Below are 19940 nucleotides of genomic sequence, written 5' to 3' on the forward strand. Positions count from 1 at the left end.
ATGGCAGCTCTCGACGAGCGCATCCGGGCCCTGCTTCCAGAGCTTCTGGAAGGACTGCTGCGTCGGTGTGGGAGGTGCTTGCGCCTTCTGTACCATCTGCTGCAGTGGCATCTGGCTCTGTCAGCTGCCACCCAGGTCGACTCCCCTTCAACGTTGGAGGAAGCTTCGCCGCAGTCCATGTGGGCGTCAGCCTCTCGACATGGCCATCGAGGATGTCAATCCTTGGTGTCGAGGAAGGCTCAGCCTCAGAGTTTCCTGAGAGAGGTATTATCCGATACTGAAGAGCGTTTGTGGGAGTTAGAGGGAGATCCCAGATACTTTTCTTCTGATGAGTCAAATGGGATTCCCCTTGAACCTTCCCCTCCACCTGAAAGGAGACCATCTCCTCCTGAGAGTCTTTCCTTCACATCTTTTGTCTGGGAAATGGCTATGGCTCTTCCATTCCCTGTGGAGGTTGAGGATGAACTTAGAGCTGAGATGATCGAGGTCCTGGACTAAGGAGGCTGTGACTGCTACTCTACGTAAGGTACTGAAGGAAGTCCTTATGCAGAACTGTGTTTTCCCTCTATCTGGCTCCATGATCCCGAAGAAAGCGAATTCACAGTATCAGATCCACGGTGAACCTGGTTTGATGAGGTCTTAGTTACCTCTCAATTCCATGGTAGTGGACTCGCCCTCAAAAGAGCCAAGAGTACTAGACTATGTCTTGACGCCCCCAGGCAGAGAAGCTAGGACCTTTGATTCTTTTGGGAGGAAGATGTATCAGGCCATTATACTTGCCGCCCGAATCCAACCTTACCAGCTCTTCACGAGCGTCCACTTGCGGAACTCGGTGAGGCAGCTGTCTAGCTTGTTTGATGCCCTCCCTCCGGAGCAGGCCGAGCCTTTTCGCCACGTGGTAAGGCAGCAGAAAGCATTTCATAAATTTCTGGCCGGGGCACTTATGACTCTTTTGATGTAGCATCCAGAATGGCTGCTCAAGGTATAGTGATGCACAGACTCTCATGGCTGTGTGTCTCTGACCTGGATCATTCGGTCCAGCAGCGGATGGCGGATGTACCTTGCCGGAGGTACAGACATTTTGGTGAAAAAGTAGAGGATCTTCTTCACCAGAAACCTAATACAATCAATTGTCCTAAGTCATGCAGACTATTGCAGCGGAATCTACACGGGATGCAAAGAACAACTCGCAAAAAAACTCCAGACCGCCCAAAATACAGCAGCCAGATTGATATTCAACAAAGCACGATTCGAAAGTGCCAAACCCCTTCGAGAAAAGCTGCATTGGCTCCCAATCAAAGAACGGATCATCTTCAAAATCTGCACTCTAGCCAACAAAATTATATACGGCGTAGTCCCAGGATACATGGTAGACCTTATAGGTCTACCAGTAAGAAACAGAGTCGGATCGTCAAGATCGTACCTAAACCTTCACTACCCAAATTAAAAAGGACTGAAATACAAAACCACTCATGCATCCGGCTTCTGCTACAACTATGGAATGGCCTCCCAAAAGCGGTGAAAACAATCCATGATCACCTGAACGTCAGGAAATCACTAAACAACCTCTTCAAAAAGGCCTACCCCAACGACCCAACGTAAACCTCTTCACCCAGGAACATAACATTACTAATGATCGTACTGGACATCACGCAATCTTCATCCCTTCCGATCCTCCACATATACCTCATTCGATCACTATACAACCTTGTATTTATCATCAACCAACTGGGCAAGCACCTTTGACAGTACTATGTAAGCCACATTGAGCCTGCAAATAGGTGGGAAAATGTGGGGTACAAATGAAAAAATAAACTGAATTCCTGCCGTTTGAAGTACTTGACCTAGAAGGTGGCTGTTATTTCAGCTCTTAGGGTCCGTGAGCTTCAGGCCTTAGTAGTGGATGCACCTTATACTGAGTTTCATCACAACAAAGTAGTCCTCCGCACACACCCGAAGATCCTGCCGAAGGTGGTGTCAGAGTTTTATCTGAACCAGTCCATTGTCTTGCCAACATATTTTTCCCTGAACTCATGCCCACCCTGGCAAGAGCAGCTTGCACACATTGGACAGCAAGAGAGCATTGGCCTTTTACGTGGAGCGGACGAAGCCCTTCAGACAGTCCCGCCCAGTTTTTCTTTCGATCCCAACAGGAGGGGAGTCGCCATTGGAAAACGCACAATTGCCAATTGGCTAGCAGATTGCATATCCTTCACTTAAGCCCAAGCTGGGCTGACTCTGTAGGGTCATATCACGGCTCATAATGTTAGAGCCATGGCTGCATCGGTGGCTCACTTAAAGTCAGCCTCCATTGAAGAGTTTTGCAAGGCTGCAACGTGGTCATCAGTCCACACATTCACATCTCACTACTGCCTTCAGCAGGATACCCAACACAACGGTCAGTTTGGGCAGTCAGTGCTGCAGTATCTGTTTGGGGTTTAGATTCCAACTCCCCCCCCCCCCCCCCCCCCGGCCCGTTTTTGTTCTGTTTCAGGCTGCATTTTCAGCTAGCTGTATATAATTTCAGGTCAATGTTCATTATGTCCTTGCCGTTGCGAGTCCCAGTTGATCAATGTTTATTGTTTTGAGTGAGCCTGTATGCTAGGGATACCCCACATGTGAGAATAAGCAGCTTGCTTGTCCTTGGAGAAAGCGAAGATACTTATCTGTAGCAGGTACTCTCCGAGGACAGCAGGCTGATTATTCTCACAAACTCTCCCACTTCCCCCTTTGGAGTTGTCATTTGTTATTTCTTATACTGTTTGATTTAACTGAGGTACACGCTCGCGCAGTGGATGCAAAATCAGTACGCGCATACGCTGTGTGCGCTGCACATGCGCCAGAAGACTGGCAAAACTTTTTTTTTTTTTTTGCTGTTCCAAAATGCCGATTCCCAGGCCAATGCGGACGTTGACCCACGTGAAAATAATCAGCCTACTGTCCTTGGAGAATACCTGCTATAGGTAAGTATCTTCGCTTTTTGAACCTTCAGAGGACCCAAGGCTAAACCCTTTCTCAGATCATTTTGTAAATAGGCCAGGATGTGAATTTTATAGAAACCTTGAAAGGAGATATTGCTCTTTCGGTAATCAAGATTCAAAAATGTGCCAAATTCTCATACGTTGAAGGTGGAACTTTCCTAGCCTGGGGCAAAGTGGCAGGCAGTTTTAGAAAAACTTTTCTGCCTCAATCTTGATCTCTCAAGAGCCAAGGTCGTAAGACACAATGGAGCAGGATTCTGTGAATGGTCCTTGGAGAAGATCTTCTGAGGGAGTCATGATGGTTGGTCAACCTTGAGATGGATTAGTCCACAAATGATGGTCTCCTTGGCTGTTCTGGAGCTACCAGATAACCCAGCCGGCATACACAGCAATCTTCTGAAGAACCTGGGAGTTGTGGAAACATGTAAAACTACTAAAAGCATTCAGGCCTTTGGAATTGGACTCTCCTGACCGAGAAAGTGTGGAACCTTTGCGTTGACTCTTACCATGAGATTGACTGTAGAGACCTACCTCTGTTATGTGCTGTAATGCTGACAGAGCTCCTGCTCTTCTAGGTCCACAAATTCTTGCTTGGATATTGTGCTGTGCCATAATGAGAGCCATTGAGAGCATTCATAAATTTGTCTCCACTCATGGAGAAGCAAGGTCACTTCCTGGGATTAATGCCCACACTTAGTGCCTCCTTGCTTATTGATATAAGCCGTGGTGGCATTGTAGGAAAAGATGGACCATTTTTCCTTGTACCAACAAGGAGAATTTAGTGCTAGGTTAATTTACCCTGAATTCTATCGTTTCTGGACCAGGACTTTTCAGGATCTGATCATGTTCCTTTGCTATCTGATATTGATATGCTCTCAACTGAATAGACTGGCATCCATTGTTACCACTGTCCAGCAGGGAGTCTAAAGGCTTAATTCCCCGAAGTAGATTCCATGATTGCAGTCACTAACTGTCTGCTCCTTGGTTGATGTCAATGGAAACTCTGGGAAACCACTGACTATTGATTGAGAAAAGAGCTTTGTAATGGCCTCATACACGCCCAGTGGAATAACTCTATGGCCATTGCCTCCAACACTTGCATATACTGTAGTCCCATGCTTGGAGCCTCTTGAGAAAGTAGTAATCTGATATGATATTGAAGCTTCTCTATCCTCTGAGAAGGGAAGAATAAAATTCCTAATTTGTTGAATCTGCCTCACGGATATCCGACACTTGGGTCAGTCTCAACTTTCTCTTGTCTAGATTGATTACCCATCCTAGAGACTGCAAGAGTCAAATAACTCAAGTTAATCTGCTGGCTTTCTGCCAGCATATTTGCTCTGATTAGCCAGGCATCTAAACTTAGACCCTGTTTTCCTCAGTCCAGAGGAAGGTTGCTATCATAATAGAAAAGGTTCTTGGAGCTGTGGCCAAAGGGCAGTGTCCTGAACAGAAAATTCTGAAAACTTGCCTGGCTGGATGTGCCCTGAGGACTGAGTTGAGAACCACAGCCCTAACGGGTATTACTAGGCTATATAGTCAGATTGTTTCTAAAAAGTTCAGGTCTTGGGTCTGATCAGTTTCCTCTAGTTGTGAAGAATTGCAGATTTGATCTGAGAGCGGCTCTGGAAACGAGCATAACCAGTTGCTGATTATGACTCCAGCACTGCAACCTCAAAGACTTGCTTTCCAAGAGGACTCCACTTTGTGGAATTGTACAACCTTTAAGGCAGAGCCTCCCCTTCTGGTATAGTTGTATTAACACAGTAATCAAGGCTCCACCTTTGGCTGCCTTAACTCCTTCTCAGTAATTGAAGGGTAGAGTTTGAACATCTCTGCCTACTGTGGCCAGCTTCTGGAGTATCTCGCTTCACTAAAATAAGAGCTTGCATTGCTTGATGAACTGGGAAAGCCTTGAAAGACTTTATACCAGCCAAAATTGGATTTCCAGCTGCTACCTGCCATTGATTTGGAGCATATGAGATACTTGGTTGCAAGGCTCTAGAAATCAAGGCGGGAAAGTTGTCCCTTATGGAAGTCTCACTACCGTGGGATCATCTCCTATTCAGCATCCAAATGACTGCACTTCAATGGCACATTAACTCCTAGACTAGGAGAACAACAGAAAAGATTACCCTTAACCTAGTTCTACAGGGGAAACATGAGAACCCCCCCGAGGCAGCCTTTCTACTTATACAGGGGCTCCCCCTCAATCCACAGCCACCAGGGATCCATTGAAGCATGAGGCACTGGCCACAGCACTTGGCTCATTAAATATCAGTTCCATTGTAGGCTTCCACAATTCACCTCTGGCATCCTAGATTCAATGAAAAGCATGTCCAAGAATGTGGCCTATGCACAGCTGGGAGCAGAACCGCTAAGCTGCAGGAATGGGCATAAAAGAAGAAAAAAATCTGATCCATATTGTCCCAGTGAGCAAGAAGCTGTAAGCTATGATTTTGGAGCATCTCATGAGGATCTCAGTATACTAGTGAGGAAAATAAAATGTTTTAATAGCCAAGCTGTTACCAGATAGGCCCACGTGAGCGGTCCCTAGATCCGAGTGTAGTGGACAACACTTCCCTCTTGGTGGGAGAATTCCTGGGGTATTTGCAACTTCTTAGAACAAATGTGCCTATGTTCTTTCAAAAAGGAAACCGAAACAGTCTATTACTTTCATCAGATGAGAAAGCTTGTGTGTGTGTGCAGCTTATTCTCTTTGTGAGAAAAACTTTAAAACTTAGGGGAAACATTCAGTGCCCTCTTAGCCAAGACAGATCTGGTATAACACCTTCAGGATATATTCACTCAGAATCCAGTTAGACATTTTTTCCATCCTTGTCACAGAACCAGAGAATACTGCTTCATCCTACCTTTTAACTTGGTTGACAGTGATGTAATTCATCCCTACATTCTGCAATCTAGAGTCTCAAATTCATATGGCTTTTAGAAAGGGATCCACTAGGGTTGTCCAACCACTGTCCTTTTGGGTCGCAATCCAGTCGGGTTTTCAGAATTTCCGCAATGAATTTGCAGACAGTAGGAATGAATTACATCAAGTGCCCAGTCAGTATTCTCCATCTCCAGCAGGTGGATGGATGTCTTCCTTCATGCTCCTGGATTCATTGCTGCTGGCTCCTGTGCTGTCCCAAGCTCGGTGTAGCCCTTGGTGTACAGCTGTTTGGTGCTGACTTTAGGGGTATACTTGGTCACCTCAGGTACCCTTCCTCACCCTCCCTTCTGCTCTTTGCCTTGTTATTTCTCCTCCATGTTTAAAAAAAAGAAGAATAAAAAAGTGGGACCTTGTGAGACAGGTCTTAGAGTGTGTTGAAGTGAGCAGCGTTAGACCTTTCTTCCACGGAACCCTCAATCAAGGGATCAGGTGAGTGTTTTCTTGCTGGTTTAAAATAAAAAAAAAGCCTCATGGCCATGGATCTCGTCAAACACTGCTCCCACTATAATAGGCAGAGAGCAGCTTTGGGGCAGTGTTTAGTACGTGTTATCAGGACCTCAGTAGTAGAAGACCGGCTATGTGGAACCTTTGATGGTTTCTCGCATGGTAGAGCCATGAGAGGACATGCCGACTGTAGTTTGCTGCCCAGGCAGCCATTTTGCAATGCGAGCCTAGCACCGCACTTCCAACTGTCTTTGTTTCAGAGATTTCTCCTGCGAGCACACAGTCTCCAGCAGACCCATTCAGGTTCCTTTCATGGGGAGGGCCTGCAGGTGCCTTTTCGCCTAATTTTATTTTATCTTCATAAAGCTTACCTGATAATACAAACGGGTCACGGTCCCTGTGCTTCTCTTCAGGGGACCAACATAGCTCAAGGCTCTAGTTCCTCGGCTCAGCCTTCCTTGGATCCGGCACCTAAGCTTCAGCAGTGCACATTCATTTCGGACAGGGACATTCTGGCTCCCCAATTCACACCTTTGTCGGAAGGAAAGATCTCTGGGGTGGCCTTTTCTCCGCAGTGCAAATGGATTTGGAGGAAGGAGATATCCGAACAGAGGATGGATGATCCCACTATGGTCCACTTTTTTCATAGGGATGAACTTGCTCACTTTTTTTTTTTGTTACATTTGTACCCTGCGCTTTCCCACTCATGGCAGGCTCAGTGCGGCTTACATGGGGCAATGGAGGGTTAAGTGACTTGCCCAGAGTCACAAGGAGCTGCCTGTGCCTGAAGTGGGAATCGAACTCAGTTCCCCAGGACCAAAGTTCACCACCCTAACCACTAGGCCACGCCTCCGCTTTATTACCAAAACCCTTCAGGCCCATTCATATTGCATCTCCAGATATCACTACACCGGCAACTTCCAATCCTAAGATGGCCAGTATTTGTGAGGCTGTGCAGGAAATTATTTCTGCTCAATTGGATACTCCCTTAGCTTCATTAAGGGTTGCGAAGGCTATGGCCAGACTATCCCATCGCCCCCGCGGAACTGGAGAACCGCTGTACTCCTACAGTGGATGCGCTGGTGACAACGGTCACCAAGAAGACCACCCTACCCATTGAGGGAGGGGTGGCTTTGAAGGATGTACAGTATCGGAGGTTAGAGACCTCCCTTAAGTTGTCCTTTGAGGTGGCTGTCTATAGCTCCTACATTGCACGAGCATGTCTCAGCTGGGTACAACAGCTTGCAGATGCAGTTCCAGGGTATGAGGCTCTATCTACCCAATTACCAGACAGGGAAACCGGTCTGGCTTATCTAGCAGATTCCTTACATGACTTGCTTCAGGTTTCGGCAAAACAGATGTCGCTAGCAGTAGTTGCCAGATGCTTGTTGTGGCTCCATCATTGGGCAGCGGACTTGACCTTCAAGCAGCGTCTCATTAAACTGCCATTCCAGGGCAGACTGTTATTTGGGGAGGACCTGGGGGGTTCCAAGTCTCAGCGATTGCTGGAGGACAAGGCCAAACCTTCTCCACGCTCAAGGTTCATGCAGTCGCTTTCGGGACGTCCACCAGTATCATCTGAGGCATTCTTCCCTATCTCAATGGTGATGCTTTCCTGCTAGACAGCCCTTTCGGTCGGATAAAAGGAACTCACCGTCTTATAACTGTACCCCCTCCAGTGCCCGTTCCATTCAGTTATGGGGCACTGGACCACTCCTCCATTCCTAATGGGGGACAGCTATCCCTGTTTCTGGAGGAGTGGGCCTGGATCACCGTGGACCAGTGGACTCTCAACATTATTCAAGAAGGCTACAAGTTAGAATTATGTGCTCCTGTTGCAGATTTTTGTTTTGGAATCCCCTTGTGGCAACTCTTCCAAAAGGGTGGCTATTCACTCGACCCTTCAAAAGTTAAGGGGCATGGGAGCGGTAGTTAATCCCTCTAATAGAACAGCAATCAGCTTGGTATTCCATTTATTTTGTGGTGCCCAAAAAGAAAAGGGACTCCTTCCAACCAGTTCTCAACCTCAAGAGGGTCAACCAGTTTTTTAAAGTTCAGCATTTCTGCATGGAAATGTTGCACTGCGGTAATTGCAGTGGTGCAACCAGCAAATTCCTCATGGCCTTGGACCTCAAAGAAGGGTATCTCCACATTCCCATTTGGCATCCCCACTGCAGGTTACTGCATTTTGCAGTGCTCGGGCAACACTTTTCAGTTTCAAGCCACTACCCTTTGTCTTAGCCACGGCACCTCGTACCTTCTCCAAGGGTCATGGTGGTCATGGCTACCTTTTTAAGGAAGCAAGGCATTCAGGTCCATCCCTATCTGGATGATTGGCACATCAGGGTTCCATCAGCGCAGGAGAGCACACAGGCCACCTCTGGTTATATCCGTGCTTCAATACTTGGGCTGGATCATCAAGTTTTCCAAGAGCCACCTTGTGCCCACACAGGTGTTGGAGTACTTAGGAGTGCGGATTGACACGAGTTGAGGCCAAGTGTTCTTGCCACAACACCAATGCATCAAGTTGCAATCTGTTCTACAGAAATCTTCGCCTCAAGTTTGGGATTACGTTAAGGTCCTGGAGTCCAAGGCAGGGACTCTGGATATGGTGCTATGGGGAGGTACGCATATGTGGTTATTGTAGTAGTCCCTTCTGCAACGCTGGTCCCTGGTTTCTTGATTTTATCATATGTCTCTGGACTCTGGCAGTCCGTTAAAACATGCAGTGGTGGCTTCTGCAGGCTAGCCTGCATCGCACTCTTCTGCTGGCAATTCCACGGTGGATATTTATGACCGATGGGAGCTTCTCAGGTGGGGGGCCCAATGTCTGACTCATGTGGCACAAGGTCTATGGTTTCCGGAGGAGTCGCAGTGGCCCATCAATCATCTGGAACTTCGTGCAGTTCGCCTAGCCTTGATTGTATTTCTTCCTCTGGTGGAGGGCAAGCTGGACTAAGTGTTCTCCGACAGCATGACGACCAAGGGGGCACACGCAGCGCAGTTGTAGTGCACGAATCTGTTACTGCTTCAGTGGGCAGAGTCCCACTTACAGCTGCTGTTGGCGACGCCATATCATGGGAACTCTGAATGTTCAGGCGGACTATCTCTACAGACATACCTTGGGCCAAGGAAAAAGGGGAGCTGGCAGAGTTGGAATTTCATCAAATCACGCACCAATGGGGATTCCGGTTGTGGATCTCATGGCGACTCAGTGCAGTGCCAAGGCACCTTGGTTCTTCAGCAGACAGGGCGAGTTCAGATTGGAAGGGATAATGCTCTTCAGCCTTGGCCCACGGAGGTACTCCTTTATGTATTTCCCACCAGCCCATGATAGGCAGGGTGCTCCAAGTTCGGTCCTAAGCCTGGCAGGTGATTCTAGTAGCTCTGAATTGGCCACTTCGCCCATGGTTTGCAGACCTCATTCGATTGTGAGTGGACTTACTCTGCCAACTCTATCCGGGCTGTTAGTTCAAGGGACCGATTCAAATGGATGATCCCTTCCACTTTGGTCTTATAGCCTGGCTATTGAGTGGGCAAAGCTGAAAAAGTTACTCTTTTTCAGACGAAAAAGCGGTCAACCTTGACTTCTTATGCCCGGGTGTGGCCTTGTGTGCGGAGCTTTGTTGTCTCCGTTTCAGGCCTCTCTGGCACAGATGTTAGCCTTCCTGCAGGATGGCCTTATGTGTGGGCTGGTATACAATTCCATACAGGTTCAGGTTGTGGCATTGACATGTTGCCAAGGATGCCTTTTCAATCCTTTGTTGACGACGCATCCGGATGTGGTGTGTGTTTTTTTTTTTTTTTGTTTGTTTTGGTTTTTGGTGGGGGTTTTTTTTTTTTTAAAGGAGTAAATCTGCTTAAACCTCTGATTCGATCTTTTGTGGGCCTTTAAAGCGTCATTTGAACCATTGCACTGGGCTACTTTGAAAGATCTCACACCGAAGACTGTTTGTTTTTCTTGTCACCATTGCTTAAGCACAAGTGTCCGAGCTCCAGGCGTTATGTCAGAAACCCTTCTTGGAGGGAGTTACATTACATACTGTTCCCTCTTTTTTCTATCTAAAGTGATTTTGTCCTTTTATCTTGATCAGCCGTTTTCACAGGCTTTTAGGAAAGAGGCTTACCCTCAAATTTACTTCCTTGCATCTCCTGGATATTCACAGAGTAGTTCTGCGTTATTTGAAGGTCACAATAAAATCCGCTAGTCAGACCATTTGTTTATTTTTCTGGCAGGACCCTGTAAGGGGGTGTCCTCTAAAGCCATTATGCCTGTTGGGTGAGGGAAGCTATTGCTTAAGTTTATTTATTGGAGCGTAAACCTGTTTCAGGGCATTTTCAGGTGCATTCTACTAAAGCAGTGGTGTCCTCTTGGGTAGAGGCCCGGATGATTTCATTGTTCGACATTTGCAGAGCAGTGATACAGCTGTCGCTCCACACCTTTTCCAGAATTACCATTTGGATGTGGCAGTGCACGAAGATGCAACCTTTGGGTGCAACAGTTATTTCTTCGGGAGCATGGTGTTCCCAACCTGGCGTTAATTAAAGAATGAGAATTGTCTTACCTGGTAATTTTCTTTTCTTTAGAAGCAGCAGATGAATCTAGAGGCCCTCTCTGTCTTTATCAGTACTGTAAAGTTATTCCTTTGTCCGGGGGTGGGGGGTTCCTGTTGATTATCTCTGCTGTTGAGTTAGGTGTTCTTCAATCCAATTTGACATTGGTTTCATGAAGGAGGAGAAAGTTCTTTACTTTTCCTGGGATTTCCTTCTGCTTTGTTACTTGAATACTGACCGGACAGGAGCATGGCGTCACATGTACCACTTTAGTGATCTATATCGCCACTGGCTGGGAGATGGACACAACCCACATGTCTCTGGATTCATCTGCTGCATCTAAAGGAAAGAAAATTATCAGGTAAGAAGACATTTCTGGATCTTCAAAAGAACTAAACTATTATGTTTTCACTTGGATTGCTCCTAGGAATAACAAGCACAAATATTACAAAACTAGTGCAGCATATGCAGATGAAAATTTTTACAAGTTTAGAATTGCTAATGCATTTTATTGTATGTATTTTTTGATAGCTCCTACCACTAATTTATTTTTCTCCGAGGACAAGCAGGCTGCTTATTCTCACATGTAGGTCGACGTCCGTGGCGGCCCAGGAATCGGCAAAAATTTTGCAAGCAAAATAAAAGTATTTCCAGAGTTCCGTTGCGTGGGCTGCGCAAACAACTTCCTGCCTGCCGCATGAGCGTGCCTCTTCAGTTCTTTTTTTTTCTCTGTGGTGAGGTGCAGTTCGTTCTTTCTGATTACTCCTCTCTCAGGCCCAGGAAGAACTTCTCAGTGATTTTCGAGATCGGCTTTCACTTGTTTTATTCTGTTTTGTTCGTTTTTTTTTTTTTTAAGTATTTATAAGTAGTTTCCCGTACTTTCTTGTACTTTTTTCCCTGTTAGTTTCCTTTTTCGACGCGGCCGGCCTTTTTGCCGCGTGGTCGGGGTTTTCCCTTTTTTTGTGCTTTTTCTTTCTTAGCACAATCGCGTCGTTTCATTTCGCCGAAGCCGTTTTTCCTTCCGTGTCATCAGACACCCAACGGCTTCAAACATTGTACTCTGGGCAACCGGACTATCTCAGGTACAGATACCCACACCTGGTGTATCCAGTGCCTTGGGCCCGACCATAGCCCAGCTGCTTGTAGTCTGTATCTTCGTATGAAGAAACGGACCCAAGTGTCACGAGAGGCCCAACAAGAAAAGCTTTTTGGGGCCTGGTCCAGTCCTTTGACATCATCGACAGGCGCATCTACGTCGAGGAGAGAGGTAATGGCTGCTGAGAGACCAACTTGATCTGGGAGCAGTGAGGCGTCGAGTGGGTCGGGACCGACCCTGAGGAGATGTGAGGATTCATCTCGATGACAGGCGTCGAGCGAAGGCTAAGAAGCACCGTCATTGTTCTCCTTTGCACGGTACCAGGAGCTCCGGGGCGTCGAGAGAGTCAACACCCGAGAACCATCAGCGCCGAGAGGACCTCTCCCCCTTGGTACGGGAGGTGCTGATGCGTCGGTCTCCTGGCAGCCCGGTGGTACCTGCTCCCGAGCATCCACGAATTCTGACACCGCCTGTTCAACCAGCCCCACAGCCTTCTCTGATGGCGGCTCTCGACGAGCGTATCCGGGCCTTGTTTCCAGAACTTCTGGGAGGCTTACTGCGACATTCAGCTTCGGTGTCAGGGGTGCTTGCGCATACTGTACCATCTGCTGCAGTGTTGTCGGGCCCTTCTGTGGTGAGGTCTTCGACTGCGGTGCCGCCTGTGGCATATGCTGCCACCGAGGTCGACTCTCCTTCGACGTCGGTGGAGGGAGCTTCACCGCAGATCGGGCGTCGACTTCTTGACCGCCACAGAGGACATCGTTCCTCAGCGTCGAGGCAAGTCCAGTGTTGGAGTACCTTGACACAGGTTGTATCCGACACTGAGCAGGAGCGCTCGTGGGAATCAGAGGAAGATCCCAAGTACTTCTCTTCTGATGAGTCCTTTGGTATTCCCTCTGACCCGTCCCCTCCGCTGGAAAGAAGACTATCTGCACCTGAGAGTCTGTATTTTTCCTCCTTTGCCCGGGAAATGGCTACGGCTATTCACTTCCCTGTGGAGGTTGAGGATGAGCCCAGGACTGAGATGCTCGAGGTCCTGGATTATTCTTCTCTACCTAAAGAGGCTGTGACAGTCAGTCTGCATAAGGTACTGAAGGAAGTCCTTATGCTAAACTGGTCCGCCCCTCTGTCTTACCCTATGGTTCCCAAGAAAGCTGAATCCCAATATCGGATCCACAGTGAACCTGGATTGATAAGGTCCCAATTACCCCACAATTCCATGGTGGTGTATTCCGCTCTCAAGAGAGCTAGGAGTACTAGAGCCTATGCTTTGGCGCCCCCAGGCAGAGAAGCTAGGACTCTTGACTCTTTTGGGAGAAAGACATATCAGGCCGCTATGCTCGCCGCCAAGATCCAGTCTTACCAGCTCTTCACGAGCGTGTACTTGCGTGATTCGATACAGCAATTATCGAGCTTGGTGGATGCACTCCCTACGGAGCTGGCCGAGCCTTTTCGCCAGGTGGTCAGGCAGCAGAAGGCTTGTCGAAAGTTTCTGGCCAGGGAACATTTGACACTTGATGTAGCATCCAGGATCCCTGCTCAGGGTATAGTGATGCACAGACTGTCATGGCTGCGTGTCTCTGACCTGGATCATTCGGTCCGGCAGCGGATGTACCTTGCCGGAGGTACAGCCTTTTTGGTGAAAAAGTAGAGGATCTTCACCAGATCAAGAAGCATAATGATGCTATGGATTTTTTCTTCCGCCGGGCGCCTTCTGCTACAGCCTCCTCATCTAGGAGGTATTTTGGAGGGAAGAGAAGTGCTCCTTATTCCTACTCTAGGCATAGGTACACTCCTGCTTCTCTACAGCCTGCCGCTCAGCTCCAAGACGCTCGTTCTCATCAACAGCGTGCGTCTAAGGCCCACTCTGCTCCCCAGAAAAACCAAGGGACGGGCTTTTGACTGGCTCCAGTTCAGCATAGCCTCTTTAAAAGTGTCCATACCAGACGACTTGCCGGTAGGGGGGAGGTTGATGTTTTTTCACCAAAGGTGGCCTCTCATAACCTCCGACCGGTGGGTTCTTCAAATAGTCCGGTTAGGATACACCCGCAATCTGGAATCCAAACCTCCAAATTGCCCACCAGGAGCTCATTCTTACAGCTCCCAGCACAGGCAGGTACTTGCAGAGGAACTCTCCGCTCTTCTAAAGGCCCAAGTAGTTGAACCCGTTCCACCAGGGGAAGAAGGGCTGGGATTCTATTCCAGGTACTTCCTTGTGCAAAAGAAAACAGAGGAGATGTGTCCCATCCTAGACCTAAGAGGCCTGAACAAATATCTGGTTTAAGAAAAGTTCAGGATGATTTCCCTGGGCACCCTTCGTCCCATGATTCAAGAGAACGATTGGCTATGCTCTCTGGACTTAAAGGATGCTTACAAACACATCTCGATACTTCCAGCTCACAGGCGGTATCTTTGATTTCGGCTAGTAACACAGCACTTTCAGTACTGTGTACTGTCCTTTGGTCTGGCGTCTGCGCCCAGATTGTCTACAAAGTGCCTGGCTGTAGTCGCAGCGTCGCTACGCAGACTGGGAGTGCATGTGTTCCCTTATCTCGTTGATTGGCTGGTGAAGAGCACCTCGGAGGCAGGCACTCTACAGTCCATGCAAATATTCAGGTGCTAGAACTACTGGGGTTCGTGATCAATTACTCCAAGTCCCATCTCACCCCAGTTCAAAAATTGCAATTCATTGGAGTACTGTTGAACACAGACAGCTCAAGCTTATCTTCCCGAGGAGAGGGCAGACAACCTCCTGTCCCTAGTGTCCATGGTTCGTGCGTCTCAACAGATCACAGCTCGGCAGATGTTGTGACTTCTGGGGTACATGGCCTTCAAGGTTCATGTGACTCCTATGGCATGCCTACACATGAGATCAGCTCAGTGGACCCTAGCTTCCCAGTGGTATCAAGCTGCGGGGAGTCTAGAGGATGTGATCCAACTGTCCACTGACTTTCAGAATTCCTTGCAGTGGTGGATGATTCGATCCAATTTGACTTTGGGACATCCATTCCAAATTCCTCAGCCACAAAAAGTGCTGACAGATGCATCCCTCCTGGGGTGGGGAGCTCATGTAGATGGACTTCACACTCAAGAAGCTTGGTCCTTTCAATCTCCTAGAATTGCGAGCGATCTGGAACGCTTTAAAGGCTTTCAGAGACCAACTGTTCAACCAAGTCATATTGATTCAGACAATCAGGTTGCCATTTATTATACCAACAAGCAGGGGGGCACCGGATCTCGCCCTCTGTGTCAGGAAACCGTCCAGGTGTGGCTTTGGGCACGCCATCACGGCTTGTTTCTCCAGGCCACTTATCTGGCAGGCGTAAACAGTCTGGCCACCAGACTGAGCAGGGTAATGCAACCTCACAAGTGGTCACTGAACATGCATATAGTCCGCAAGATCTTCCGAGCGTGGGGGCACCCCCTCGGTGGATCTTTTTGCCACTCAGATCAATCACAAGGTCCCTTAGTTTTGTTTGAAGCTTCAGGCCCATGACAGACTAGCATCAGATGCCTTTCTCCTGCATTGGGGGTCAGGCCTTCTGTATGCGTATCTTCCCATATCTCTAATAGAGAAGACTTTGCTGAAACTCAAGGAAGACTGCAGAACCATGATCCTGATTGCACCCTTCTAGCTGTGTCAGATGTTGTTCCCTCTTCTGGAGTTGTCCTCCGAGGAACCGTGGAGCTTGGAATGTTTTCCAACCCTCATCACCCAGAACGAGGGATCACTTCTACATCCCAACCTCCGGTCTGTGGCTCTCACGGCCTGGATGTTGAGAGCTTAGAATTCGCCTGCTTGGGTCTTTCAGAGGGTGTCTCTCGAGTCTTGCTTCCAGAAAAGATTCCACCAAGAGGTGTTATTCTTTCAAATGGAAGAGGTTTGCTGTCTGGTGTGACAGCAAGGCCCTAGATCCTCTTTCTTGTCCTACACAGACCCTGCTTGAATACCTTCTACACTTGTCAGAGTCTGATCTGAAGACCAACTCCATAAGAGTTTGCCTTAGTGCGATTAGTGCTTATCGCCGTGTAGAAGGTAAGCCTATCTCTGGACAGCCCTTAGTTGTTCGCTTCATGAGAGGTTTGCTTTTGTCAAAGCCCCTGGTCAAACCTCCACCAGTGTCATGGGATCTCAACGTTGTTCTCACCCAGCTGATGAAAGCTCCTTTTGAGCCACTGAATTCTTGCCATCTGAAGTATTTGACTTGGAAAGTCATTTTCTTGGTGGCTGTTACTTCAGCTCGTAGGATCAGTGAGCTTCAGGCCTTGCTGGTGCATGCACCTTATATGAAGTTTCATCATAACAGAGTAGTCCTCCGCATGCACCCTAAGTTCCTGCTGATGGTGGTGTCGGAGTTCCATCTGAACCAGTCAATTGTCTTACCAACATTCTTTCCCTGTCCTCATTCCCACCCTAGTGAAAGCAGTTTGCATATCTTGGACTGCAAGTGAGCATTGGCTTTTTACGTGAAGTGGACACAGCCCTTCAGACAGTCCGCCCAGTTGTTTTTCTTTCGATCCCAACAGGGGAGTTGCCATCGGAAAATGCACAATCTCCAATTGGCTAGCAGATTTTATTTCCTTCACTTATGCCCAAGCTGTGCTGACTCTACAGGGTCATGTCACGGCTCATAATGTTAGAGCCATGGCTGCGTCAATGGCCCACTTAGTCGGCCTCCATTGAAGAGATTTGCAAGGCTGCAACGCGAGTCCACACATTCACATCTCACTACTGCCTTCAGCAGGATACCTGACACGACAATCTGTTTGGGCAGGCAGTACTGCAGAATCTGTTTGGGGTTTAGAATCCAACTCTACCCCCCCCCCCCCCCCCCCACCCAAGACCCATTGTTCTGTTCCAGGCTGCACTCTGTTAGATTGACCTGAAACCAAAATCAACTATGTTATGTCCTCGCCATTGCAAGGTCCAATTGACCAATGTTCATTGTTTTGAGTGAACCTGGTTGCTAGTGATACCCCACATGTGAGATCAAGCAGCCTGCTTGTCCTTGGAGAAAGCGAAGATACTTACCTGTAGCAGGTATTCTCTGAGGACAGCAGGCTGATTGTTCTCACAAACCCGCCCGCCTCCCCTTTGGAGTTGTTGTTGTTGTTGTTTTCTTGTTTATATGCTTTTTGATTAAATTGAAGAGGTACACTCGCGTGGTGGGCGGGAAGTCGTTCGCGCTGCCCACATGACAGAACTCTCTGGATAGACGATTTTATTTTGCTTGCAAAATTTTTTGGGCCGCCGGGGACGTCAACCTACATGTGAGAGCAATCAGCCTGCTGTCCTCGGAGAATACCTGTTACAGGTAAGTATATTCACTTTATAGCTCTACTAGATGTACTCAGCACTGTACATGTGCTCTACAGAGCTTACATTCTTCAAGGCAAGCAGGATAGATAATGGAATTAGGGAGGTTATTGTAGGAATGATTAATACAAAAAATGGGTACTGAACAGAGGTGCATGAGGGTTGAGTTAAAAGTTTAGTGGGAGACCTGTGCAAAGCAAGTTGCAATAATCTAAGCGTGAGGCGATTTGTATAAGAGTTTTCGTAGTGTGCTGAAAGGAAGGGACAAATTTTAGTGGTGATAGAGGACTAAATGACAGGTTTTAGCTATCTGGGTATGTGAAGAAAAGTAAAAAATAACTCCAAGGTTATGAGCTGGCAAGACAGGGGAGGATGAGTTATTCCGTTTTCTTAGTTGGGAAGTTTAAGGAATTAATTTCATGCCATTCTTTATTCAAACAAGTGTACTTGTTTCATCCAGGTGAAGCCATTGCTGCAGGTAAGCAGGCAGGAAGAGGAAATGATGGCCAAAGAGGAGGAACTGAATAAAGTCAAAGAAAAGCACACGGTCTTGGAGGTGAAACTAGAAGAACTGGAAAAAGAGCAGTCCTTGGTGAGGAAAACAGGCATATATGTCTTGTAAACTTAGGCATAAAGGTAACACTGCAGCTAGTTCTTGGAAAAGTTGTTGCAGCCTTAACTTAGGTAGCTAGGTATATTTAACACAATTACAGCTTGCTCTGCAAATAAAACTTAAAACCAATGATTGCAAAGAGATGGCTGCACTTGTTGGCTTATCAATAGCAGCTCATTTCATAACATAGAAAATGACAGCAGATAGTGTGGCCTATCCAGCCTACCCATCCACAACCAACTGCTCTTCCTCGGTATGGAACAAGCACAGATGATTTTTCTTGAATTCAGATACTGTTTGCGTCTCCAGTGTTTCCTCTGGGAGACTATTGCGTGCATCTACCACCTTTTCTGTAAGGAGGTTTCCTAGATTACTTCTGATTTAAGTACATATAAGTACATAAGTATTACCATGCTGTAACAGACCAAAGGTCCATCAAGCCCAGCATCCTGTTTCCAACAGTGGCCAATCCAGGTCACAAATACCTGGCAAAATCCCAAAAAAGTACAATACTTTTTATGTTGCTTATCCCAGAAATAAGCACTGGATTTTCCCCTAGTCCATTTTAATAATGGTGTATGAACTTTTCCTTTAAGAAGCCGTCCAAATCTTTTAAATGTCGCTAAGCTAACCGCCTTTACCACATTCTCTGGCAATGTTGAGTAAAAGATTTTCTCCAGTTAATTTTAAATTTACTGCTTTGTAGCTTCATTGCATGCCCCTTAGTCCTAGTATTTTTGGAAAGAATAAACAGACGATTCACGTCTTCCTGTTCCACTCCACTCATTATTTTATAGACCTCTATCATATCTTCCTTCAGCCGTCTTTTCTCCAAGCTGAAGAGCCCTAGCTGCTTCAGCCTTTCCTCATAGGGAAGTCATCCCATCCCCTTTATCATTTTTGTCCCCCTTCTCTGCACCTTTTCTAGTTCCACTATCTTTTTTGAGATGCGGTGACCAGAATTGAACACAATATTCGAGGTACGGGTCACACCATGGAGCAATACAAAGGCATAACACCCTTATTTTTGTTTTACATTCCTTCCAAATAATACCTAACATTCTATTTGCTTTCTTAGCCACCACAGCACACACACACTGAGCAGAAGGTTTCAACGTATCAGTCACCTAGATTCCTTTCTTGATCGGCAACTCCTAACGTGGAACCTTGCATTACATAGCTATAGTTCGGGTTCCTCTTTCCCACATGCATCACTTTGCACTTACTCACATTAAACGTCATCTGCCATTTAGACGCCCAGTCTTGTAAGGTCCTTTTGTAATTTTTCACAGTCCTCTTGCGATTTAACAACTTTAAATAACTTTGTATGGTCATCAGATTTAATTACCTTACTAATTACTCCCATCTCTAGATCATATATAAATGTTAAGAAGCAGCGGTCCCAGCACAGACCCCTGGGGAACCCCACTATCTACCCTTCTCCATTGAGAATACTGACCATTTAACCCTACTCTGTTTTCTATCTTTTAACCAGTTTTTAATCCACAGTAGGACACTACCTCCTATCCCATGACTCTCCAATTTCCTCTGGAGTCTTTCATGAGGTACTTTGTCAAACGCCTTTTGAAAATCCAGATACACAGTATCAACTGGCTCACCATTATCCACATGTTCACCCCTTCAAAGAAATGTAATAGATTGGTGAAGTAAGATGTCCCTTCACTAAATCCATATTGGCTTTGTCTCGTTAATCTATGCTTTTGGATATCCTCTGTAATTTTGTTCGTTATAATAGTGTCTACCATTTTGCCTATCAGTACTCTGGGATGAATATCATCTGGTCCAGTAGATTTGCTACTCTTCAGTTTGTCAAATTGCCCTATTACATCCTCCAGGTTTATAGAGATTTAATCAGTTTCTCTGACTTGTCAGCTTAGAATACCATTTCTGACACCGGTATTCTGCTATGGCTTTGTGTTCCCCGATTGCCCCTTTTACCCATCGGTCATCTAGCAGTCCAA

General features: G+C 47.0%; 1 protein-coding gene across 1 annotated transcript in view; it reads left to right on the top strand.

Annotated features, from left to right (window-relative positions):
* MYH9 (myosin heavy chain 9) overlaps positions 1 to 19940 on the top strand; it is a 390958-nt gene that overhangs the window by 250316 nt on the left and 120702 nt on the right. Inside the window, 1 exon segment of the mRNA XM_030206870.1 lies at positions 17806 to 17937. Coding sequence (XP_030062730.1) covers positions 17806 to 17937 — 132 coding nt within the window.

The sequence above is a fragment of the Microcaecilia unicolor genome, chromosome 1 (assembly GCF_901765095.1).
Source record: "Microcaecilia unicolor chromosome 1, aMicUni1.1, whole genome shotgun sequence".
NCBI classification, from domain to species: Eukaryota; Metazoa; Chordata; class Amphibia; order Gymnophiona; family Siphonopidae; genus Microcaecilia; species Microcaecilia unicolor.